This window comes from Tursiops truncatus, chromosome 15 (genome assembly GCF_011762595.2).
Source record: "Tursiops truncatus isolate mTurTru1 chromosome 15, mTurTru1.mat.Y, whole genome shotgun sequence".
In the NCBI taxonomy this organism is placed as follows: Eukaryota; Metazoa; Chordata; class Mammalia; order Artiodactyla; family Delphinidae; genus Tursiops; species Tursiops truncatus.
Genome location: NC_047048.1, coordinates 62,780,061 through 62,804,882, shown reverse-complemented (window position 1 = coordinate 62,804,882; position 24,822 = coordinate 62,780,061). Strand labels below are relative to the sequence as shown.

The following is a 24,822-nucleotide window of genomic DNA, read 5'->3' as shown; positions in this document are numbered from 1 at the left end:
TTATGGGAACTGTTTCTGAGACACTTTTGTAGACTGGGGAGAGAGGAGGCTTTTCAGAAGATATAATTTGTAAGTTATGTCTTAGAGGTTAAGAAGGAGTTAGCATCCCAGTGGATAAAGAAGGGAGAGGGATTCCTGGCAGCAGTGTGCTTGAGAGCTATAAGAGCGCATGACATGTTTGTGGAAATTGCACATAGTTTACTCTGACTGAGGGTGAGATAAAAGTGGGGAGGTGGGAGGAGGTGAGGCAGGAAAGATGACCAAGAACAGATCACGAAAAACCTCACGGAGCTCACAGAGGAGTTTAAACTTGATCCTCCGTCAGACCCTCCGTCCACATAATCTGGTTCCTCTGTTAAGCAGTCACGTAAATGTCTTTAAGAGCAGCAACAGGGAAAAGGGGAAAGAGGGCAGCGGATTGGCCTCAAATGAACTGGCATCTCTTTAAAGCAAATATTCCTCCTTGAGAATACTACATTAGTTAAACATGTGCCTTGCAAGATTCATTATTGCTTTACTTGTGTTCCCCGTTGGTTGTCTCATTCATTAATCTGCTGATTAGTAACCCTGAACTCTTGTGTGCCCCACTCCCTGACCATTTTTGCATTCCCTTTTCAATATACTGTGCTGGTCCCCCTGGGATGTAAACTCCAGGACCTGTCCCTGGCCTGCTCATGTTTGTTTCCTTTGCCCCTGGTGCCTGCTTCTGCTATAACATCTGTAGTATGTGTTAAGTAATCCTTAAGGTAACATTTTTATTATGTCATAAAAAGTGCATGGCAAATATATTATAACTTGTGGACTTTGTTTAAAAATGAACGGATAATTTATTGAGTGTGCCACATGAGCCTTGCTCCCCTCCCCATTTCGGCCGAGACTTGCTGCTCGTTTAGCCTCGCCTCCTATTGAGTGCTCCCACCCTGTGACATGCTAGGAAAGCAGACCCATGGTTGGCTAGAAATGACATCATAGTTTATGTACTCAATAAAAATTTAATTAAGTCATTACAGGAATTGCAGTCATCATTTAACCCTCTGATTTCTTCTGTTTAGTTTATTATTAAACATTCAGTAATACCAGTCACTAAATCCTGATGGCTTATAAATATCTGCATGAATTTTAATAGCTTAAATAAATGGGAAAATATGAGTAACTGATATACAAGGAAACTTTTCCTTGTGGTGGTGCTATATGTATGGGTTTTGTTTTGTTTTGAATAGATTTTTTAAATTAATTAATTTATGGCTGCGTTGGGTCTTTGTTGCTGTGCATGGGCTTTCTCTAGTTGGCGGTGAGTGGGGGCTACTCTTCGTTGCGGTGCGAGGGCTTCTCATTGTGATGGCTTCTCTTGTTGCGGAGCACAGGCTCTAGGTACGCAGGCTTCGGTAGTTGTGGCACACGGGCTCGGTAGTTGTGGCACACGGGCTCAGTAGTTGTGGCTTGCGGGCTCTAGAGCACAGGCTCAGTAGTTGTGGCACATGGGCTTAGTTGCTCTGCGGCATGTGGGATCTTCCTGGACCAGGGCTCAAACCCGTGTCCCCTGCGTTGGCAGGCAGACTCTTAACCACTGCGCCACCAGGGAAGCCCCTTATATATGGTGTTTTAATAAAAAGAAAAGCATTATGGAAAGGATAAGAGTTTAATAAGAGAACAACCCAATGCTAACCGGGGAGAGTTTCTCATCCGGTTTGTCCATCTATGTATTCATGGGCAGGGTGCTCCATATGGAATTATCTGGCAGTGAGGACACAGAACCTGCGCACCAGCAAACAAAAGCTTAAGTGAGGGAATAAGATCCCAACAGAGGTTCACCAGAGGGAATATCCAGCTCCCCTTGGCTGCTGGGCTGGCTTCAGGGCGAGTCCAGTAGTTCAGGAAGCTGCTCTCGCTTACCCTCACCTGTTGCCCACAGATCATGTGTCTGCACTGATGGAGCTTCCACCCTCTTCCAGGAAGGGCCCTTTTCATGATCTAATCCAGCCTGGGTGATGATATCTGAAAACCATTTCTAGCTGTGGCAGCTTGCCATCTCTTAGCTAGAGGTGAGGGGGAGAGGCAGCTTATAGGTCAGTGGAGTTAGAATATAGGACCAGGAGGCAGAGGATCCTTGCTCATAAGGAATTCTACTCCTGCTCTCCATTCTTTCTGGGCAGTAGCCAGCCAGAATGCAGGTGCATCCCAAGAGGAGAAAGTATGTTTGTATGTAAACGAGCCTTGTTGGAAAGCTGGAATTGAAATTTGCAGATTAATGTGTTGGTGATCTCTGGAAATGCCCTGCAGATGGTGAAATAGGGAAAGCGTTCGTCCAGAAACCAGGTTCTTGTGACCTGCAGAACAAGTCCCTTCCCGTTTTGGGTCTCAGTTTACCATTTCCTCAAAGGGATGAGCTAGGTGATATCTGAGGGCCTTTCCAGCTCTACAGCTTACTGGCTTGATGCAACACATAAGCCAGCTCTGCTGAGCAGGTTCAGTGAACGCTTACCTCTGAGAGATGCTGCCTTTGTGCTTGACTTCTCTGACATTGTCCTTTTGTGGCTCTGGTTCTTCTTGCACAGTTAGGAGAACGACTAGTATGGGAGTAGGGAGAGCCTCAAGATGGGCATCAACAGATCTGGGTTGTAGTCCCATCCTCTCATTACAGAAGGAATTAACTCTAGCTCTGGCTTGTTCCTTGATTCTTCTTTTACCTTAGCCCATTCTGAAAGATGGTGCAGTAAGAAGTTTGGCAGTTCTGAAATTTCAGAAACATGGAAGGTACTCAGCAGTAAAAAAGAGGAAACAAACAAAAGGATATTATTGGATAGAACACACTATGTGTGGTACTCAGGCCTTGTGAGGATTCAGTCATCAGCATGCCAGTCTTAAACCCTGCTCTGGCCAGGCCCTGGCCTAGGTGTCAGGCGTGCTGAGATTCATCAGACAGAGTTTCTTAGAGGACCTTTGAGCAGCTCACAGACTAGTGGGAGAGGCAGGTACAAAAACAACTCTAAAGCGTGTTGTGCCCCCAGGAGAAGTGTAGACAGAAAGCTCTGGGAACACAGAGGATGGATGGCTATTTTGGCCTAGGGTGAAGGTGGGGTGGGAAAGGTCATGGATTTCATAAACAGCTGCATCCAATCTCACATTTTCCAGTCTTGAGCTTCACAGTTCTCTTTCCCTTTTTGAAAATTGTCCATGACTATAAAGTATTGGAGCTGGTTTTAGTTTTATATAAACAAACCAGAAGGTATTACTCATAATTCCTTGCATTTGCAGAGCACTTTGCAGCTTACCAAGGCTTTCAGTGTACATTGTGGAGTGAATGAATGAATGAGTGAATGAAGTACATGCTAATTCATTTGCTCTACAAACCAGCTCTCTGTATAGGGCATTTAAAAGACGAGGACAGGGCTTTCCTGGTGGCGCAGTGGTTGAGGGTCCGCCTGCCGATGCAGGGGACACGGGTTCGTGCCCCCGGTCCGGGAAGATCCCACATGCCGTGGAGCGGCTGGGCCCATGAGCCATGGCCGCTGAGCCTGCGCGGCCGGAGCCTGTGGTCCGCAACAGGAGAGGCCACAACAGTGACAGGCCCGCGTACCACAAAAAAAAAAAAAAAAAAAAAGACAAGGACATAGACTCAGAGTGGTTACTTGACTTGCCCAAGATCACGTCCTATGTATACAGCAGAATTATGACTTGAACCCAGTTTTCTGACTAAATCCAGATCCTTTCACTACTCCTTTCTGCCCTCCTTCAGAGACCAGTTATGAACAACAGGATGAAATCATTCAGTATTTGATTTATTATCCAAAGTAAAATTATCTTCTTGCAGGCAGGAACCTGATGGAATGTCAGGCACATGGACTTTGAATTCAGACTGACCTGGAGGATTTATCACTAATTTTCTGTGGGATCTAGAGCAAGTCACTTCACCTGTTTGAGTCTCAGTTTTCTGTGTCTTTAAAAGCATGACTATAGCATATCTGCCTCTCTGAGCCCCGGTGACAGAGGAGATGATGTCCATAATTTCCCATTTCCAGTGTTCCTGCCCATTCACCCTCCCTGGCACTCCCCATTTTCTTTCCTGCCCCTGCACTTTGTACAGCTTATTCCCTGTGTCTAGAATGTCCTCTTTCCTCCCCGCAACCCTCTCTTGTCAGATTCCTCCTCCTCTGAGGTCCACTTAAACATTACCTCCTAGAGAATTCTTCCCAGCCCCACCAAGTGGAGACCATTATACTAAAATGTATTTATCACTCACCACCTTTGGGATAGAATTTGAGGCAGTATGTTGCAGTGTGATTATTTTCTACATGTCTGTGTTTACTAGACTGTGTGCTCCTCCAGTCAAGAAACGTTTCTTTTAATTTGTGTTCATAGTATCTAGCACAAAGCCCGACGCGTAGTTGGGGCTCAGTTCATAAAACTGAGTTACTGCTTTGTATAATTTGGGACCAGCATCTAAAAGAAGCTGTCAAATTGGGGAGAATCCTGACAGATCAGGGAAATGAGGATGGACTGGCAGTTTGACCTGTTAGGGGCCCTCTTTCTCTGTTCTGCTAAGTTAAGAGCCAAAAATCATACTTTTTGGGTTTTTCCTTTCTTTCATACTTTTGTTTTTGCCATTTTGTTTCTGTAGGTTAATTCCTATATCCTGAAGAAGAACATGATGCTTATGACAAATAATTTCTATGTGGCAATCTTGGGATATGATGAGGTAAGCTTATTTACCAAGCCTTAGGCAGAACAGTGGCCTCCCCCAACAAAGGCATTTGATGAGAGCCTCTGAGAGAAGCTTCAGGGGCCACCATCACTGCCTGCCATTATGGCTTAGTATTTTACTGTTTCCTCACCTTCACTGACTCAGCAACTAGAATGAGTGTGCCCAGCAGTTTGCCTAGCACTTGAGAAAGAAAGCACTAGGTAATATGGTCAGATCATTCAACTAGTTGGCATTTATTGAGTGCCTGTGGAGTGCTGGATGACGGGACAAAGGCAAATCAGTCACAGTCTCAGCCCCAGATGCGTCCAGAGAGAGGAAGACATGCACACATCAACATCATGGTCAAATCACACACTTCTTTTTTGGTTTAATTATAAAAGCAATACATACTCATTTGAAAAATACATAAAACTGTGCATAAATGGTTGAAATAAAAAATAAAGGGGCCCTTTCCTCTCCTGCCCAATTCTCTGTCCCAGAGGAAAACTTTCTTAATAGTTTATTGGGTGTCCTTACAAGTGTTACCTGTGCACACACAAGCACCTATGTATTTATTTTCTTCATGCAAATGTAAGTTACACTGCATATACTACTATTCTGCAACTTGCTTTTTTCACTGAGCAATATATCTTGGGTATCCTTCTGCATGAGAACATTTAGATCTATCTCATTTTTTATTGTAAAATTTACATAACATAAAATTTACCATTTTTAAGTGTACATTTTAGTGGCATTAAGTACATTCACATTGTTGAGCAGCCATCACCACCATCCATCTCCAGGACTTTTCCTGATCTTCCCAAATTGAAACTCTGTACCCGTTAAATACTATTCTCCTATTCTCTCCCCTGCACCAGCCCCTAGGAACCACTCTTCTGCTTTCTGTCTCTATGGTTTTGACTACTCTAAGTACCTCATGTAAATGGAGTCGTACAGTTTTTGTTCTTTTCTGATCGGCTTATTTCACTTAGCATAATGTCTTCAAGATTCATCCATGTTGTAGCATCTCTCTCATCTTTTTCTCCTCAACTGTTATAGAAATTTCAGACACATGGAAAAGGCAAAAGAATGGTGTAATGAACCTGTATGCATACCACCAGGATTCATCATACCTCATCTTTTTAACAAACCATGTGCTTTTCTATTCATTTTGTGGTTACCTGCAGATTTAATGCAAGCATCACCCCTTCTGGGACACAGGCCCAAGAACTTCCCCCCCAGGCCCAAGGCCTTCTGCCCTTCCTGGGCTCCACAGCACTTGCTGCATTAGCATTAACTGTCACCCCACTGGGTGAGGATTTCTCCTGTGTAGTTACAGTGTCTACTCTGTATTTCTGTTGCCTGGCATGGGGCTTGGCACATGGCAGGTGAAGAGTGAAGAAGGGAAGAAATGCATAAAGGATGAAAGTAAGAAACTAGAGTTCAGGCTGGAGGAAATGTTATCAGCCTGTAGATAATAATTAAAGCCAGGACATGAGCTTACAAAAAAATTAAGTTAAATGATTTGCTTAGGGTCATAGGACTAGTTAAAATTGAGGTTTCCCAATTCCCAGTCTACTAAATATCCTCAGTTATAAGAGAGCAATTAAGACTGCATACTGCATACATCATTAATTCAATATGAGCTTTGTGGGGTGGGAATTGAGAAACACTGCTTAAATCTATGCATCAGTTGTTAAATTAGATACATTCTGATTTCAGAAACCTTACAGTATATAAAAGAATGAGGCTTAGAATTGAAGAAATATAATTTTCTTTCTCTTAACAGTTGTTTGTGGTCTTTATTGCAGATGGCTCAGTTGTTTCCTTTTACCCACATTAATAAAGATGTTCTGTCCCCCCATGCCAAATCCATCTTGGAGAGCCATCTTAGAAACATGCTTGAGTGCAAGAGTCACCTGGGGTGCTTTTAAAATCTAATTATTGAGAACTGCACTAAATATTCCAATTCAGGGCTTCCCTGGTGGCGCAGTGGTTGAGAGTCCGCCTGCCGATGCAGGGGACACGGGTTCGTGCCCCGGTCCGGGAAGATCCCACATGCCGTGGAGCGGCTAGGCCCGTGAGCCGTGGCCGCTGGGCCTGCGCGTCCGGAGCCTGTGCTCCGCAACGGGAGAGGCCACAACAGTGAGAGGCCCGCGTACCGCAAAAAAAAAAAAAAAAAAAAAAAAAAAAATATATATATATATATATATATATATATATATTCCAGTTCAGTGGGAGTGGGGCCTGGTGTTTCAACAAGCACACCAGGTGACTTTTCAGAGTGGGAAAGTTTGGGAAATAGACTAATTACCTGGGACACTTTAGAAATACCATTATTTGGGCCCTGTCCCTCAGAAGTTCTGGATTTAACTGTAGGTGGGCATCTGTAGTTTTAGAAGTTCCCCAGGTAATTTAAAGGTATAATTCTGGAACAGCTTTTCTTATATTTTAGTGTGCATGCCGATCATCTGGAGTCCTAGGTAAAATTCAGATTCTGACCCAGCAGGTCTGAGGTGAGGCCTGCGATTCTGCGTGGCCCACGAGCTGTAGGGGATGTGCAGCCATTCTGCAGGCCACACTGGGAGTCACAACGTTCTAGAGCTGTGCTTTCCAGTACTAGCCACATGTGGCTGTTTTGATTTAAATTCATTAAAATTGAAAATGCAGTTCTTCAGTCACACAGGTTACGTTTCAGGTGCTCAGTACTTGTTTGGGGCTAGTAGTGGCTACTGTGTTGGGCAGTGCAGCTGTAGATTGTTTCCATCATCACAGGAAGTTCGATTGGACAAGTGCTGCTCTACAGCACCCTGTTCCTAGAATCTTGCTTGGATTGTGCCCCAACGCTGAACACTTCTGGAACCTTCCTGTTTTCTACTACATTAGGTCCAAATTCCTCCATGGAACTTGCAGGCATTCTGTGAACTGTCCCCATTTGTGACATGTCCTGTCCACCTTTATCTCCCATGGCCCTCCAGTGTGTAGCCTTCTTTCTGAGTGAGACCATTTGCCTCACTGCTCCACAGATATGCCGTGTCTGATTGAGGCTGTCCTGGACAACCAGGTGTGGGGGGCAGTAGCTGAGGCTGTCAGCTTTGAACCTGAGGATTTCAGGGTCTCACACTTGGTAGGCATTCTCTCTGTAAATGTTCAGTGAACTAATATTATTCTCTCTTGCTTAGAATGTCCTGTAGCTCTCCAAATAGTCTCCATTCTTAAGGCCCCCTTCTCCACAGAGCTTTCCCTGACCTCTCTAGGTCTGTGTTTTTTCACCCTGAATTTCAATATCCATCCATCCATTTAACAGGTATTTATTAAGTGCCTACCATGTGTGATGCACTGGGGATATGCTGGTAAATAAAACAAACATGGTCTGATTCTTTCCTACCAGAGCTTATCTCTTAATGGAGAGACAGGCGGTAAATAAGTAAACAAGCAAATAAATATCTAATTACAAATAGAGCACAGTGATAGAGAATAATGGGGTGGGTGTACTTAGTGTGGACTGGGAAGGTCTCTGAGGAGTTTTCATAGACGCTGAGACTGAAGATTGAGGAACCAACCATGTCTTGACTATTCCTCAGAGTCTCCTGTACAGATTAGCATTTGTTCATTCTCCAGGATTTAATTCTGTGCTGCTGTTTGATGTGCTCTAGCTTTGTCCCTTCAACTAGATGGCAAGCTGCTTGTGAGCTGTGACCGTATCACTGTGACTCTGTGTTCTTACCATCGTGCTAAGCACGTAGTGGTGTCAGATCAGCCCTCACTGAGTGAGGCTCCACCACTTTAAACTCTTAACTATAACCAGGGTCCTCCGGGGCCAGGACAGTCCCTTTGGCTGCCTCTCAGTTACTCTAGATCTAGGTGTCTCAATTTCCTGAAGGATGCTTTTTTTGTATCGTGAGGGAAAACAAGTAGGCATCCCAGTAGATTGTGGGAAAATTGCTATGCAAACTAATTTTTGCCTCCTAGGCACCCCTTTTTCTTTCCCACTTCCTCTCTCAGACCAGTTTGTTTTCACTGACTTACTAGAAGTGTGGTGGAAAGAAGGCAGAAGTTGGGTTCGTTGATTTATTCAGCCATTTGTGTTGCACTCCCACTCTGTGCCAGGTACCGCATCCTGACTAGAGCCAGTCAGCATCATCCCTTGACCTCACCAGTGCATTCTGGTTCCAAATCTACCACCAATTAGCTAGAGAAGCTCTAAGCCTCAGTGTACTTACCTTTCCAATGAGGGTAATAGCATCTGTTCTTCCTGGCATACCTCGCCATCAGAGCCAGGTGTGTGAAGGAGCCCTGACAGTCTGGAACAGTCAGGTTGCTATCATTGTTAATCTGAGTTCTGAGTCATCCTTTTCCTTCTGACTGATTATGGACTTGGCCCTTCCCAGCCATCTCACCCATCGCCAAGGCTGCCTGTTTGCGGCAGGCCGTGGCTCCCGGGGCTTTTGCTGTCCTGTGCTCTGGGCTCATTTTCTAAGTCCTTATAACACTCGCTCCCACTCGTGTTCCCTCTCGTGTAGCGTATGTGAGTCGCTGCCAGCAGCACTGCGGCATGTGCCCAGGGCACTTCAGACACAGGCAGGCTGTTGTGTTAGCAAATAGCTTGGAGAACAGTGATGTGCCTGAGCTTGTCCTTGGCTCCTGTCCCCATCTGCCAGAAGAAGCTGGTTTTCCCGACTCAGCCATTGTGCCAGGACAGTCTCTTGGAATTGTAGGGGTGTTTAGCAGGGGGCATTTGGGACAGGTGGACGGTTTTTCCACCAAATTGTCAGTACCCCATACTGGACATGGCCCTTCCTGGCAGCAGGCCTAAAGCCAGACCTCATGTATTGCAGTGCCTCGGGGGCCAGACCACAGCATGACATCGAATAAGTGATCCTGGCTCTTTGTGTAATGATTTATCACTTACAGAGCCTTTCATGGCCATTGTCTCTTCTCACAACTCTGTGGGATAGGTTTTAGTTTGCTTGTTTAGGTTGTGAGAAACTGAGGCTCAGGAAGGGCTAGTGGCTTTCCAAAGGCCACATAGCTATCAAGTGACCGAGCTGCCATTTGAACTCAGGTGGTCCGATCCCCAGATCTCACTGTTGTTTCAACTGTATTCACAGCTGCATGCCAAAACAAGCTCCTAATCTTTGTACCTAGCATAGTGCACTTAGCAAAACACCTGTGTGTTATCTCTTATCATTCAACGGTGCTGTAAGTAGGGCAGGCATTTTAGTCTCTGTTTAATAGATGAGAAGGTCAAGACTCAGCTTTATTAAATTGCCCACCGTCTCTGAGCTTGGTACTGGCAGGGCCAGGACTTGATCCCATCTTCTAACTGACTTCCAAGCCCCAGTCAGCACTTTGTCTGGTTCCGTACACTACCTTGGCACCTGGACAGAGCAACTTCTCAGGGCCTTTCCCTTTAGTCACCCTTGCCCAGGAAGCAAGACCCTCCTCTCTCCCTCCTCAGAGCTCCAAGTTAGAAAATAGCCCTAGTCCAGGATGAAGGTCTCTGTGATATTTGGGCTTCCCAACAGAGCTCTCTCTCCTCTGTGCCAGGACGGCCGACATTAGGCACACACAGGCTCTGAGCATTCCCCTGGGGCCTATGGCTATCCTGCCGAGCAGCCTGTTCCTCTGCTTAGGGAGAGGCTGGGCCAGCCATAGCCAGCCCAGAGCTGGATGACAGTGAGGCCAAGGTACCTGGCTCTCATTGCTAAAGAGCTAGCTGCCTTGCAGATGTGTGTCCTTGGACCAGGGGAGAAGGTGCAACCTACACTCACCTCTGTTCTTGGGAAGAAATATATACTCACAGTACTCCACGCCCATTCCTTGTGGACGGCAGTGGAACCACTGCTGCTCCCATCTCTCTTCTCTGCCTCTCAGGTGTTGCCTGGGCCTAGGCAGGCTGTAGAGGGAGTTGTGGCCTAGGAGCGTCCATCAGACATGTGCCCCATCTTTGTATCAACCTTATTAGCCAGTCACTTGGCCCCCCTGGGTCCCATGTTCTTCCCCTGTATAAAATGAAGGGGTCAGACCAGATGCTCTCTGAAGACCCCTTCCAAGCTCTACCAAGTAGCTGCCCCATTCCTCTCTCATGGTATCTGTAAGGTCCCTCTGAGCTGATTTTGTGTTGCTAGCGTGTTCACAGTATCCCCAGCTTTTGTATCCTGGCTCTGCCGTATGCCCCAGAAGAACAGTTGTGCTGTGTATTCTAGGGGGTCCTTTCAGATGATCGTGGGCTGGCTGCTGCCCTCTGGAGAACCTTCTTTAACCAGAAATGTGAAGACCCTCGACAACTTGAATTGTTGGTGGAGTATGTGAGGAAACAGGTGAGCAGTCCTTCCCCTCCCCTCCAGAGCCTCCTGGACAACAGGTCCTTCCTGAGGTCTGTGGATGTTGGACTTTCAGAGGATCATGAGAGGTTGAGTTCCCAGAGTCCAGTCTGAGGGAATTCTGACCAGATCATGTCAGCAGTGGGCACCGATCAAGAACACCTTCTGTGGATCCAGCCATGAGCCAGGTCAGGGGTCAGGGAGTAGGAATAGAAGAATAAAGGGCACCGAGAAGTCTGCTGCTTTTATAAACCTGTTGCCTCTCATTCACTGCACGTTCGGCTGTCTGCTGTGTGCGCAGTGCCGTACTGATCCTGGGCACACACAGTCCTCCTGTAAGATAGCAGCATGGGGTGCAGTAAAGCTCCCCTTAGGTACCCACTCTGAGCCCCAGGATTCATGTTTCCAGCTCCTGGCTTCCAACAGGATTGGGCTCCAGGCAGCATTCCACAACATCCTGTAAGCCTCTTCCCACTGGGTGCTATCTGTCATCAAGCAGAGTTCCCCTGCTTCATTCCTCACCCCTCTGGCTGCCCAGGGCTCCCTGACACGAAAGCTTCTAAGAGAAAGCTCCAGGGTGAGGACTGCTTAACTACATAGTTTTCCTCGAGCCCAGGAAGAATTCACTCCTGTGCTCTCTGCCCCCGGATCCTGTACTGATGGGAAATCCATACATTATAGATGAGGGAGAGCTGAGTGGCAGGGAAGAGGCACATGTAGGCTTTCCCAGGGTCTCCCAGTGAGTCAGGCTGTGCAGCTGGTCTAGCGCCCCCAGCTGGGTGATTCATGCAGCCACTAGAGGCCTCAGCTGCTCCAGACCGCTCATCAGCTCAGGCTGTCCCATGAGTCACACCTTTGCTTCACGGGCCTGGCCCCTGGAGCCAAAGGGGCCTCACCTCACAGTTATTCTCTTATTCACCTGTGTCACGGCCTTCAGGCCTCCAACGGCCAGGAGAGGGAAGGCCAGGCTCTGGCTCCAAGGAGAAGACAGGGCCAGCAGGCCCAGCTGGTTGATTACTGGAAAACTACATACTAAGGCTCTTCAGAGGGTAGAGAACCCCAGAAGCCAGGACTGCTGTTTGACCGTTCTTCAAATCTGCCAGATCCGGGAAGAAGGCACTGTGGCCAGAGGACCCCACCCACAGAGAATTCTGAGACTCACACTGTTGACTCGACTCGCCCTCAGACAGGAGTAGCAACTGGCAGAGCAAATGCTGTGTTTTCTGAGAGACGAGCCCAACTTTTCCATCTGCCGCGGTGGGCTTGTGCCAGGGGCCACAACAAGGGCACAGCTGGGACCTCTCTGAAGGCCCTGAAGGAAGGGGCTGCCACACCAATAAGAAGGCCCAGATTGCCCCAGTGAGAGGCAGGCACTAGGAAAACAGTGATGGAGCTCTTAGGGAAGCAGCGAGCTCTGATGGGGACCCAGTTCTGTCAGCAAACCTTTTGAGCACCTATTCTACCAGCCTCTCTGTTGAGAAAGCAGAAATTAGTAAGACCCAGTCCTGCCCTCAAGGATCCAGCTCATGATTTGGCAAGGAAGCCAGTCAGGCACAAGGCTAACCCTGGAGTAAGTCAGTCTGCAATGTATACAGGCAGGAGCAGAGTCTATGAAAGGCTAAAGAAAGGAGGGACTAAGTCTGAGCGAGTGGATCGGGGAAGGCCAGGAGGCTAGTCCTGGGCCATGATGCCAGTTGGTCTGGTAGATGGCCTGAGGCCCAGTCAGAGATCATGCTGAGATTTTCAACCCAGGAGATGGGCATAGTGGTGGCATTAAGGACAGAAATGGAGTAATTGGAAAGAGGAGTGGCTTTTAGATGAGATAACAGGTCAGTTGACCTCCTTGCACTGTAGACATGTGGAAATCCAGACCTGAGGTGTGTGTAAGAGACTGGGGGTGAGTGTGAGGGTCTGCAGCCTAAAAACAAAGCAGCGGAAGTGAAGGAATTCTTGGAAGAGGGAGTCGATGCAAGGCCTAAGATGAGGACTTTGGACTCCTGCCACCTCTCCTTTCCCCCCAGTTGCCTTCTTACCCTCAAATGGAGCCTCATCTTTCTGAATCCAGTGCTGACTCCTGCTCTGATCCAGCTCTCGCCCTAGAGTTTGCCTGTGCACTTGAAAGCATTTGTCCTTACTCATCTCCTTACCAGCAGAAGCCTGGGAATCTTCCCAGAGGTGGCCTTTATCGCCTAAGACTTGCCACTTGTTAGAGCACCTGCCTCTTGCAAAACTGCCCGACCACACCTCCCTGCGCTGCTCCTGTTCTCCATCACAGGTGTCCCCTCTCCGCATTGTTCAGGGGGATAAACTCCCTCAGTCATCCTAGAGGGGTGAAGCTGGGGCCCACTAACCATGGGGTCAGGGCCCACTAGAGGACAGTAGAAGCATACACATTTTTTTTTTAAGTTCCAGTGACTAGCAGTGTCCTTCGTCCTGTGAGGTACACGTTACTATTATGGGCCCCTTTCTCAGACAAGGGAACTTAAATCTCAGAGAAGGGAATTGGCTCACCTTGGGTAACATCGCTACCCTGAATGGGCAATCAGACACACAGTTCTGGTCCACAAAGTCAGGGCTTGTGTGTCAGACATTTGTCCATTCAGAGGCACAATGGGGAATTCCCTAAAGCCTGAGAAAGCTTCCTTAGTGACTTGTTTCTTCGAACCCCCTTAAATGAAATAATCCGGGAGATCAGAGACCACTACCCGTGCCCCCCCGCCCCCACCCGCCTCAGGCTTGGGAGCTGGGATGGTCAGTAGCCCCTCGTGCCCCCGCCCCGTTCTCTCCTTTGGGAGGCTGGTTCCTTGTGCCATCTCACGTCCATCCTGCCCTTGTCCCTTTCCTGTTTCCTGTTCTTCTGATTGCAGATACAGTACCTGGACTCCATGAACGGTGAGGATCTGCTTCTGACAGGGGAGGTGAGCTGGCGCCCTCTAGTGGAGAAGAATCCTCAGAGCATCCTGAAGCCCCATTCCCCAACTTACAACGACGAGGGTCTTTGATGGGCTGGTCCCTCCAAACAGCTGGCCAACTAGCTCTGAGGAACTGCCAGAAGAGAGGTGGCTGTTTGGCCCAGGAAGTGGCCTGAACTGACCTTTGAAAAGCATCTGTCAAATACCTGGCCCCATTTGTGTTGATTTTCCTCTTAGTACGCCCAGGAGTCTGATTGGGTGGGGTACGGTGCTGGGAGAACCCTTAGCCCTTCTAAGGTGTCCTCTCCCTCAAGAGAAGCCCTGAGAAAGAGCTCCCCTGCCCACACTCCCCAGGTCCCCTCTAGGAAACATGCGATTGACAGCTTTTCCCAAAGGCCACAGAAGGGAATGGGGGTAGGTTAGAAAGGGGACACCCCCTCCCCCCCCAAGGGCCCACTGTGGCCTAGGAGCAGTTTGTAATGCTTCTGAGTCGAGACGGGTAACCACGCTCTGTCCTCCGGCGTTGAGCTGTGGGGTTGAGTTGGCCATTAAAAGAAACAGAGACTTCTCTCTGCCATGGCTCTTTATTCCTGGGTCTTTTAGAAACTTACCTGGGATGGTGGATGCCACGAGCTGAGGAGCACTGCCCAGCTCAGTTAGAGACAGGGAGGCGGAGAGGCTCAGGGGGGTCTCTGCTGCTGCTTCTGCTTCCAGCTCATGGAGATGTCACTGTTCTGGCCAAGGTACAGCCTTCCAGGCCACGACCTTGGGGACCCAGGAGGCCTCTATGGCCAGGGGGCTTGTCACATCCTGAGTCATTTGGAAAGAGGCCTCAAGAGGAAGGTCCCTTTGTCACACACACTCCCATTGAACTGGGTGAGGAACATGCTGCCTTTTCCTCTCTTGGCTCCCCCTTATACGAGGTACTGGGGAGAAGGGGAGAAGAGGAGAACACACTCTTCCTGGCTTCGTTGCTCCGCCCCAGGACCCAGCCCCGTGCCCAGCCTTCCACCCCCTTCCCAACTCGAGGAGCATGTGCTGCAGAGCCACCTTGGTCTGGGCACTTGAGGACCAGTCCCCTCCTCCCTCTGAGTGTGGGTCATCTCTGGGGGAATTTTCTTTAAATTGAAGAAAGGGGGCGGAGAACCATATTGCCCCTCCCCCCATCAAACTTCCTTCATTTAACTTGCTATAAAATGAGTCATATAAAGAAACTCTATAAGGGTGAGGTATATCTCACTTCTGTGAAAACATTACAAATCAAACCACCTTCTCTGAGTTTATTTAAGATGCCTTTGTTGCACAAGGAGCTCTAGAGTGAAGCCTCCTGTGTGTGTGAGATAATAACACCTTGTAACTCATTACAGCTGGGCACTATTTACATAAACCAGAGCTGGGCCAGGCAGGAATTTGCTGATTAATTTATTTTTAATGGAGTGAAGTATACCATGCACCAAAATAAACTTTACAGTGTGTACCTAACTGCTCCTGGAATGGATGGAAAAATTAATGGAACAGATTTGGCTCTCAACTCTACACATTAATTTATATATAAAAGTTATTTGAGCCTTAACCCATTTGCTGCCCAGGGCAGCTCCCCAGCCACAGATCCCAGCCTGCAGCACCAGTTCAGCTACCGGGCTTGCTTTAGAATCATGGCATCTCAGATTGGAAGGACCGTTAGCGGTCATTTAGTCCAGCCCTGGTCCAGAACTTGACGCCGTTTCTCAACATCCCAGTTGCCTATGTTCATACGGGCCCTATATGAATACCTCCAGCAGCAGACAGCCCCCACCTGCAGAGCCAAGTCCTGTCTCCATAAGAAGAGTAATCACCAAACACTGCAACTTATGACACGCAGCCATGTTTCAAAGAGCCAGTCGATCTGTCATGTCTGTGATGTCCCGAAGCCCTCACTTCCTGCCCGTAGGCATCTTTCACTGACTACACCCGCCCCCCCCAAAATAAAATCCAGGCTCCTTGGAAGCTGCAAGGCTTTTCTTAGTTTGATCCTTGTTTGTCTTTTTGAGTCTCTAACCCATTTCTTTTCTGAGCAACTGAACCACTTGGGGTTACCTGAGGAGACTACCCTGTATGTTTTCTCTGCCTGGAATCCTGTCCGCTCTTCTGACTAAAGAAATTACACACGTCCCCTAATACCACCCTCTCCTGTTCACCCCAGGCAGTGTTCTCCAGAGGAACTATTTTTTACATACCCACTCTCCATCCTGCACTGTGAGCACCTTCAGAGTGGGCATTGGTGTTTGGATCAGTCGCCTTTGTTTCTCCAGCGTCCAGCAGCATGGCTGGACCTTAGTAGGCATCAGTGTAAGCTTTGATCAATGAAAGAAGGAATGAATGACTAAATCACCAATCATTATCTATACAAGCCCAACAAAAAGCCCCTTTCTGGACCATTCTCTCAGTCTGTACTACAGTTCAGCTTATTTTAATAATTCAGTACGAAGTACCTCCTTTGGCCTTCGAATAGGAAGGAAAGCCAGATGTTCTTGCTCTAGCTAAACGTTTTTCTATTGCAAATTGTTATTATACAGAACAAGTGAAAGACATGTTTTCTTTGCTCTCAGGGAGATTGCTCTCTAGGAATAATTTTGTACTTTATTTGTACTCTGTATATGTCCAGAAAGGATCACAGCAAATTAAGAGACACAGGTGTAAAAACTGCAAAACAATTGAAACACAGTTTAAGAGATAAGGGCTTCCCTGGTGGTGCAGTGGTTGAGAGTCTGCCTGCTGATGCAGGGGACGCGGGTTCATGCCCCAGTCCGGGAGGATCCCACATGCCGCGGAGTAGCTGGGCCCGTGAGCCATGGCTGCTGAGCCTGCGCGTTGGGAGCCTGTGCTCCGCAACGGGAGAGGCCACAACAGTGAGAGGCCCGCGTACCGCAAAAAAAAAAAAAAAAGATAAGATGCAAGTATTGGTAGGTTAGAAAACCTAGCCCGCTAATAACCAACTTTCACGTGACTTTTTCAGCAATTTATAAAGTGTGATCTCAGGTGTGCATTGTCTCGCAGCAGTTTTGTAAAACAGGTATTGTTCTTCTGATTCTTATCCCCTTTACACAAGAGACGAGACGGGACTACAGCTCAGAGAGGCCTGGAAGATGAACCAGGGTAAGAAGGGGCCTAGAGTGCCCAGCCCTCATCTTCATCCCTGGAGCCCTTGCTCTCTCCCCACCCCACACTGCTTCCCACAGGTCAGTGAGGAAATCTGCAACTGAGTATAAAACCTTGCTCTGAGCTCCCTGGAAGCCAAAGGCAGAAATGAGACAGGCTGAAGGTTATGTACTTCCCATTGTCACATGAAAGGAATTATACTTATTCATCAGAAGAAACAAATGTTTTCCTTATAGGGTCTTAAAATGAGAAACACTGAACAATGTTGTGAACAGTACCCCTAAGATTTCAGATTTGCCTAAAATTTTAAAAATTGCAAGTATTGCTTTCTTACATCAAGCTGAGATTAAAGCCCAGGCTACACTTCAGCCAGTGTTTTTTGTGTTTCTGTTCTGCGCCAGATGCTGCTTGGCGTTTTCAGTTAGTATCTCATTTAATCCTCAGTGACAGTTCTGTGAGGTAAGTGTTATTAATAAGTTCTTGTTACTGCTGAGGGGGACTGAAGCTCAGGGAAGCCCAGATTTACCTTGCATGCGGACTCAGGCGGTTCTGACACCCAAGTCCAATGCTTTTAGTTCTAGAAAAGGAGTACTAGATGGGGAAAGGGTCAGTTGTGCTACATTAAAAAGTAAAAGGAGGGGCTTCCCTGGTGGCACAATGGTTGAGAGTCCGCCTGCCGATGCAGGGGACACGGGTTCGTGCCCCGGTCCAGGAAGATCCCACATGCCACGGAGCGGCTGGGCCCGTGAGCCGTGGCCGCTGAGCCTGCGCGTCCGGAGCCTGTGCTCTGCAACGGGAGAGGCCACAACAGTGAGAGGCCCGCGTACCACACACACACAAAAAAAGTAAAAGGAAAACTAAAGCAGTATTCCAGCCATGTGGGCTTCTGTGGGCGCATACACATACTAACAGGAAAAGTCAGAACAAGGGAGTTCAGGTTCAAGGTTCAGAAAAGCCTTCGAGGAGTTGGAACATAAAGGATGGGCAAGGTTTAAGTAGCTGGAAAGAAAAATAGGAAGTGAGGATCCGCGGCACGGAGCAGGAAACTTCAGACTCGAGTGGAGCAGCTGAGTCGGTTGCCAGGGAAGAAAAGGTTGCCGAGATCCAGATGGGGCCACGGCTCAGGGAAGCCTGGGTAACGCTGCATGTGGCAGGGACTGTGACCTGATGGGAGTGCAGGTGCACAGCGGCGTGCAGGGTGGATGGGTGCAGTCAGGAAGGATTCTAGCCATCTAGGCTTGAAGGCCTGGGAGCGATTGTAGAAATTCAGAGGAAGTTCAAACCCCAGAGGCATTGCAGGGGATAAAATCGTCAGGACTGGATGCCTCACTGAACCTGAAGCCTGAAGAAAGCTGTTCAGGGCTCTCCTGGAAGCAGGGAGATGGTGATGTCTGGCAGAAGACAGGAGCGTGAAAAGAAGAATCTTCTTTGCATTGTGGTTTTTTTCGGGTGCTAATTACATTATCCTGTGAGATGGGGCAGGGATTATTGCCCCCATGATGCACTAGGGAAGCAGGTCCACTGAGGAGAAACCACTTACCGGTGCAAGAAACCACTTACATAGCGAAGCTGACCAGTCTCATGTCTTCAAGCCCCACCCCACCTCTTTGGTGCATGTTGGTTGTGTCTATGGGGAGCTGGTCTGACGGAAGATGCATCAGGGAGGGCAAGGGCATAGGGCAGGCCTGGACCTTGGGGGATGATGATGACCTCGGGGCCAAGGACTTTGGCCCTGTCTTGGGTATAGAAGGGACACCTGAAGTCATGAAACTGGATGAGTTCCCAGAGACGAAATGTGGAGGGTAGAAAAGGGAGTGGGGTGGGCGTGGGAGAAAGCATCCACCGGGGGAGGGTGGGGACGGGGTAGGAAGAGATTAGGAACCAGCGTAGGAGGCAGAATCAAAAAGCCAGGCGTGGGCGGTGTGGGTGGAGCCTTCCAGGAGGAGGAGGCTCTTAAGGCTGTGTGCTGCAGAGCATAGGACCGGGGGTAAGTGGGTGGAGCTTAAGGGCTTTAGATTCTTCCAAGAACAAGAGGTTTTTGGTTTTTTTTGTTTTTTTGCGGTACGTGGGCCTCTCACTGTTGTGCCTCTCCCGTTGCGAACCACAGGCTCCGGACGCGCAGGCTCAGCGGCCATGGCTCACGGGCCCAGCCGCTCCGCGGCAAGTGGGATCCTCCCGGACCGGTCCACGAACCCGTGTACCCTGCATCGGCAGGCGGACTCTCAACCACTGCGCCACCAGGGAAGCCCCAAGAACAAGACTTTTGAGAGCCGGTTATGGCAACAGTTGTGGTATCTTGGGAGGTGCCTAGATGAGAAGAAACGGAGAAGAATCGGGCAGGAGATAGGAGAGCAGGTGTTTTCAGCACAGGAAAGAACTGAAGATGTGCATGGGGGTGCGGAGGAGTCTGATTAAGTGTAAAACAATGAGTGGAGTAGGAAGCGTCTCTCAAACGTGAGGAATTAGGGTTAGATCCCTCTGGAAGTGGAAGCCTGGTCTGGAGAACAAGGGCCTGGCTTTGGAGGGGAGGAGGGAAGCCTTTCCTGAGACCAGAGATTGGAGGACAGGTTGGGGGCAAGTGATTTCTGAGGTGAGGGCCCAGAGGGAAGGGAGCTCACACTGGTCTCCATGCCCGGGGAACCTAGAGTTTATCAGCGCTTGGGGTGAGGTGGGGAAGGAAGGGGAGTGGGCAGTTTGTGGGCCAAGAACCCGACAGTCCCAAAGTGAACTCTTCCCTTGGGAGCAGCCCTTTACTTGCTACCCTGGTTCTGCCCCCTTCAGCCTTCTCCCACTGCATCCCACTGTGCCCTGACCACTGACACCATGGACTTGGCCTTAGGGAGGATAGGCCAGACCTCAGGCCCCTGGCCATGATCTTCTACCCCCTCACTCCGCCCTGGTGATAACCACCCCTCACAAGTTTTCTGTGGCTTCCAGGGGACTTCCCTCAAGCCACGCTGCTGAGCCCAAGGGCCCAGACCCTGCCCAGGTCAAGGGCCTCCATCCCTCTGATGAGGCGAGAAAAGGTCCTGGAGATCCTGGCCGGGGATTTCCGGGAAGGGAATCTTCAAGCACTGACCCGTAACATCAAAAAGTGATAGAACACAATGTGAGCACTAGAAGGGACTTGGAGACCTCCAGCCTCTTGCTCTACAGATGGGAGGCCGAAGCCTTGAGAGGCTCACTCAAGTCTTCACAGTCGGGAACCAGAATCACTGACCTGTGCTGGCTTGCTTCTCCCCTCTTTTTCTCTCTCCCCGTGGCCAGAAACAGTTCCTTCACCTCCCAGTCACCATCTGAGAAAGAGCCTACAACAGGGCTGTACTCTAATTGGGGGTGGAGGGTGGAACATGGTTCCTCTAAGCTTCCAGAATGACTCATGAGCTCTAAACCCCAAGCAACTGGTTTATACCTCAGCTTATTCTGTGGCTTATAATTATTTCTGAGTCTGCCTTCCCCACTAAACTGAGTTCCTCCAGGGCACAGACTAAGTCTTACTCATCTTTGGGACCACAGTGCTGGCCTACAGTAAGCATTAGATATATGTTGGGTGGACTGAATGGGCAGAGGGAGAGGGGATGGGGAGGGAGACGTGGCTGGATCAATAATGTTGGGGGCTTAAGAGATCAATGGCTAATATGTCTTCTTCCCCTCCCAAGTCCAGAATGAACTGAAAAATAAGAGACAGACACATGGACATCAAAATGGGGGCTTTACCAGTATTTGTGATAAAGCGGATTGGAGAATGTAGCCAAGCCATTCCCCTCCTCTGGGGAGGATGAAGCCTGTGAGGATTTAGGGAGTGGTCCTCTCACCCTTCCCCTCCGGGAGAGTGGAGTGGGAATTCTCTCCCCTTATGGAAACATGGGGAGTGGGGACAGGTCTCCCACTGTGGGATGGAATACGGTGGACGGATGGGTAGAGGGGGTGGAGGGAAGGACGTGGGGGAAAGGGTGAGACCCCATCATTACCGTGTAGAGCCAGACACAGTCACCTTTCCAAAGCAGAATGCCAAAATCCTTATTCCTTGTGATCGTACTTGCCCAGTGCTCGTCTGTGTATGCAGAGTGGAGAGAGGACCTTGACTCCTGTGAGCTGGGATGAGAGGCCAAGTCTCAGAGCCACACTCCACTGACATAGCCCAGGGCCATGTTCCCCTTCAGGGCTGGCCTTTGGTCTGGAAGAGGCCGGAGACGGACCCGAAGGAGCTTCCGTGGTGCTGCTTCGTTTGCTGTCAGGCCTTCACCGAGCCCCCGCCCCTTCATGGCTGGAGAAGCTCTAAATTCAGCAGGTACTGAGCTCCTCGTCCTCTCAGTCAGGCACTTGACACAGAGTAGTCCACTTGTTCCTCACAACCACCTGGTGAAGGAGATGGTGTTGGTCCCATTTTACAGATTACGCCACCGTGACTCGGAGTTGTGATTGTTTGGCTCACCCATGAAGTTCCAGAGCCAGTGTGGCCTCCTGAAGGCCTGTGTGGCGCTCAAGAACAGCCACCCACACCATCTGGGCTGTTTCTGGGACTCCTGCTTTGGGCCACCCTGCCCCTGGGGGCCTGCTTCCTAAGTTATCCTAAAATCCCGCTCGACGGTCTTGCCAACCTCTGGGCCTCAGCAAGGCCCTCTTCAGGGTGTGGCTCCAGACGGCCTTTCCGGCAGCCCTTTCCCTGCACTGCTGCTTGCAACACCTTCAGGAGGCAGGCCCCCGCCCCTCTAGTCCTCCAGCCTGGAACGCCCAGCCCTCCACCCTGCACGTCTCAAAATCTGTCTCATCCTTTAATACCCAGCTCGAGCCAGTCTCTGGGAATCCTCACGACTTGTGCCTGTGTCAGGCTCTTAGGTCACTTTGCCTTCATTCAAGGGATTTAGGCACATTCTGGCGCCCCTACTAGCCCTGGCTGCTCCTCCCAGGAATCCTGTCTCCCCTGACCCAGAGGTGCCACAGTAAAGGTGTGTGGCAGTGTTGGCATCAGAGCAGCCTGCAACTGAAGGGCTGCAGCCCAGCCTCTGCTCCCACCAGCCCCACACGACATTCACCTGCCCAGGTGCCACTCAGCTTCTAAGAAAGAACAGACAAGGCTAAATGGCCCCTAGGATAGCAGAATGATGCCAGGCAGGCGCCTGACACACCCCCTGGACAGGAAAATAATTTTCTTCCTCTTAATAACAGTTATTAAGGGGGCTGTGCCCGACCCACTGCATCCAGGGTCTGGGCTTAGCTATCTGTATGGCTCTCGTTACCCTGGGTCCCCACCCCTAGACTCAGCCCCAAGGCTAGGATATACTTGTCTGCCCTCCCATTGCCCTTTACCCACTCAGCCCATAGGACGGGTGGACAGTCCTGCAGCCCTGGGGGATTTCATTTGATTTATACGCTTTTATTATCAGGGTATCCGGGATCCCTTGGAGCCCTTTTCAACTCAGTCTTCCCATCCTTGCCCCTCTCAGCTGAGCTCCCTTGTACAGACACTTAGTACCACAGTCCAATGTTAGGGTCAAAGACCACCCCTGCCGCGCAGACATTCATGCACACAGATATGCACCCAGACACATACACGAGAACATACACAGATGCACATGCAGGTAAATATACACTGATGTGCAGCTAGATACTTGAAGACAGCCAAGCAGACACACAAACGTCACAAATAGACAGTATGTAATGTACACACGTGCCCAGGTGTATAGTAATGCATAGGTATAGTGTACAGGCATACCTCATCTTATTGTACTTCACTATACAGTGCTTTGCAGATACTGCATTTTTTTTTTTTTTTTTTTTTTACCAACTGAAGGTTTGTAGCAACCCTGAGTTCTCAGATGATGGCTAGCATCTTTTAGCAATAAAGTATTTTTTCATTATGGTATGTACATTGTTTTTTTAGACATAGTTCTATTGCACACTTAATAGACTATAGTATAGTGTAAACGTAACTTCTGTGTGCACTGGGAAACCAAAAAAATTGTGTGATTCACTTTACTGAGATATCCATATTTGCTTTATTGCGGTGGTCTGGAACTGAACCCATAATATCTCTGAGGTGTTCCTGTCTAGGCTGAGTTGAGCCACGTGAAATTGTCAATATTCAGTGTTTTTTTTACTTAAAAAAATGGAATCTAATACAAATGTGGGCATGGACGGAAATATTAAAAAATACAGAGCCAACTTTGTACACCCATGTTCAGGCAGTATTATTCACAATAGCCAAAAGGTGGAAACAATCCAAGTGACTATCAGTGAGTGAATGGATAAACAATGTGGTATGTACACACAATGGAATATTATTCAGCCTTAAAAAGGAGGGAAATCCTGTCACATGCTTCAACATGAGTGAACCTGTATGCTAGGTGAAATATGCCAGTCACAAAAAAGACAAAGACTGTATGATTCCACTTACGTGAGGTACTCAGAGTAGTCAAGTTCACACTCAGAAAGTACAGTGGTGGCTATCAGGGGGTGAGGAGGGTACTTAGCCTTTCATAGGTACAGAGTTTCAGTTGGGAAAGATGAAAAAGTTCTGGGGATGGATGGTGGTGACGGTTGCACAGCAATATGAGTGTACTTAATACCACTGAACTGCACAGTTAAAAATGGTTAAGATGGTAAACTTTATGTTAATTAAAAATAATTTTTTAAAAGATCCAAAAATATGTACTGTCAGGTAGACATATACACACTGAGGGATAAGCACAGGAACTCAGCAACACAGAAACATGACTCCTCCCCTCCCAGGAGTGCTTCTCTGACCCAGATATGGCTCTGTTCTCCCCCTAAACAAATCCAGAGATAAGGCCCTGACACCTCGGCTACCCCCGTGGCTTGTTACCCTCCCACAGACTGGCTCCACTTACTCCTCCCCCTGCCCCTCACGCAGCCTCCCCACGCCCAGGGAAGGGCCTCCTTAGAGTACCCGGGGCTCTGATCTCTGCCCCTGCCCCTCCTTGGCCCCTCTAGGATCCTCAGAGACAAAGCCCCATTCGTCTTTAGTCCCAGGGCCCAGCTTGACGCAGGGAGCCCCTAAATCCCCTCGCCAGCACCAGCCCCGCTGTGCATGCATTGGGCCCCAAGTGAAGCTTTGTGGGCATAGAGGAACCTGTGTCTGATCTGGACATGATCACAGATCAGTTAAAGCAAGTGCAGCCAGTACTAAACGGGGTCGTTGAGACATGGCATTAGGTCTTCTGCTGTCCCGGCCACCCTCATGGGACCTCGTCCCTCCACAGAAAGGTGGGGCTGGCACCCTTGTGACCACTTCTGCCCGGCCTGCCTTCCCAGCTAGCTGCCATCTGCTGAGCCCCCTTCTCCAGCGCAAAGCCTCACCCTGCTCCTGAGGACTCCGGGACTAAGGCCCTTGATGGGGGCAGAGAACGGAAACTGGCCTGCTGTTTGCCTCCGGACCATGCAGTGTGTCCCCCGATCCTCTCAACCAACTTTCTCACTAACCATTTAATACTCAGCCCCCGAGGAGGGGAGAAAGGCTGGGGTCTGGCGCCACCAGGTCAAGAGCTTCCCCAGAGCTGAGGGTGGTGGAAACGCAGACATCCGGAACAGAATTTTTCAGGGGTGGGACAGCATTTTTCACTGGGACTCCGGAAGGGCAGGGTTTGGAGGAAACTTGCTGGGAGCCTGGTGGGGATGCAGCAGGTGACGCTGCGGTGGCGGAGGGAGTGTGTGCTGAGTAAGGACCTTCCCTTTCCCCAGGCGGCGGGCGGGCGAATCCCAACAGCAGGCGGACATGTGAGGCTGACCCAACAGGTTCCCGAGG

At 49.2% G+C, this 24,822-nt stretch overlaps 1 protein-coding gene and 1 long non-coding RNA gene across 4 annotated transcripts in view; one reads left to right on the top strand and one right to left on the bottom strand.

Annotated features, from left to right (window-relative positions):
- Positions 1 to 14,491, top strand: part of UQCC1 (ubiquinol-cytochrome c reductase complex assembly factor 1) — an 89,662-nt gene extending 75,171 nt beyond the window's left edge. For 2 of the 3 annotated variants that reach the window (XM_019950639.3, XM_019950640.3), the window contains 3 exons: positions 4,619 to 4,696; positions 10,891 to 11,004; positions 13,875 to 14,491. In XM_019950639.3, the coding sequence (XP_019806198.1) occupies positions 4,619 to 4,696; positions 10,891 to 11,004; positions 13,875 to 14,009 (327 nt within the window). In that variant the 3' untranslated portion in view covers positions 14,010 to 14,491. The remainder of the gene's footprint in view (positions 1 to 4,618; positions 4,697 to 10,890; positions 11,005 to 13,874) is intronic. The other variant, XM_033841280.2, reaches the window with a different exon arrangement.
- A 1,577-nt stretch (positions 14,492 to 16,068) lies between these two features.
- LOC117308262 (uncharacterized) lies at positions 16,069 to 24,723 on the bottom strand. The gene is made up of 3 exons (XR_004522198.2): positions 24,378 to 24,723; positions 20,278 to 21,416; positions 16,069 to 16,252 (listed from the first exon to the last, which is right to left on the bottom strand). It is a non-coding gene; the product is annotated as an uncharacterized lncRNA (long non-coding RNA).
- Between the last annotated feature and the right edge of the window lie 99 nt (positions 24,724 to 24,822).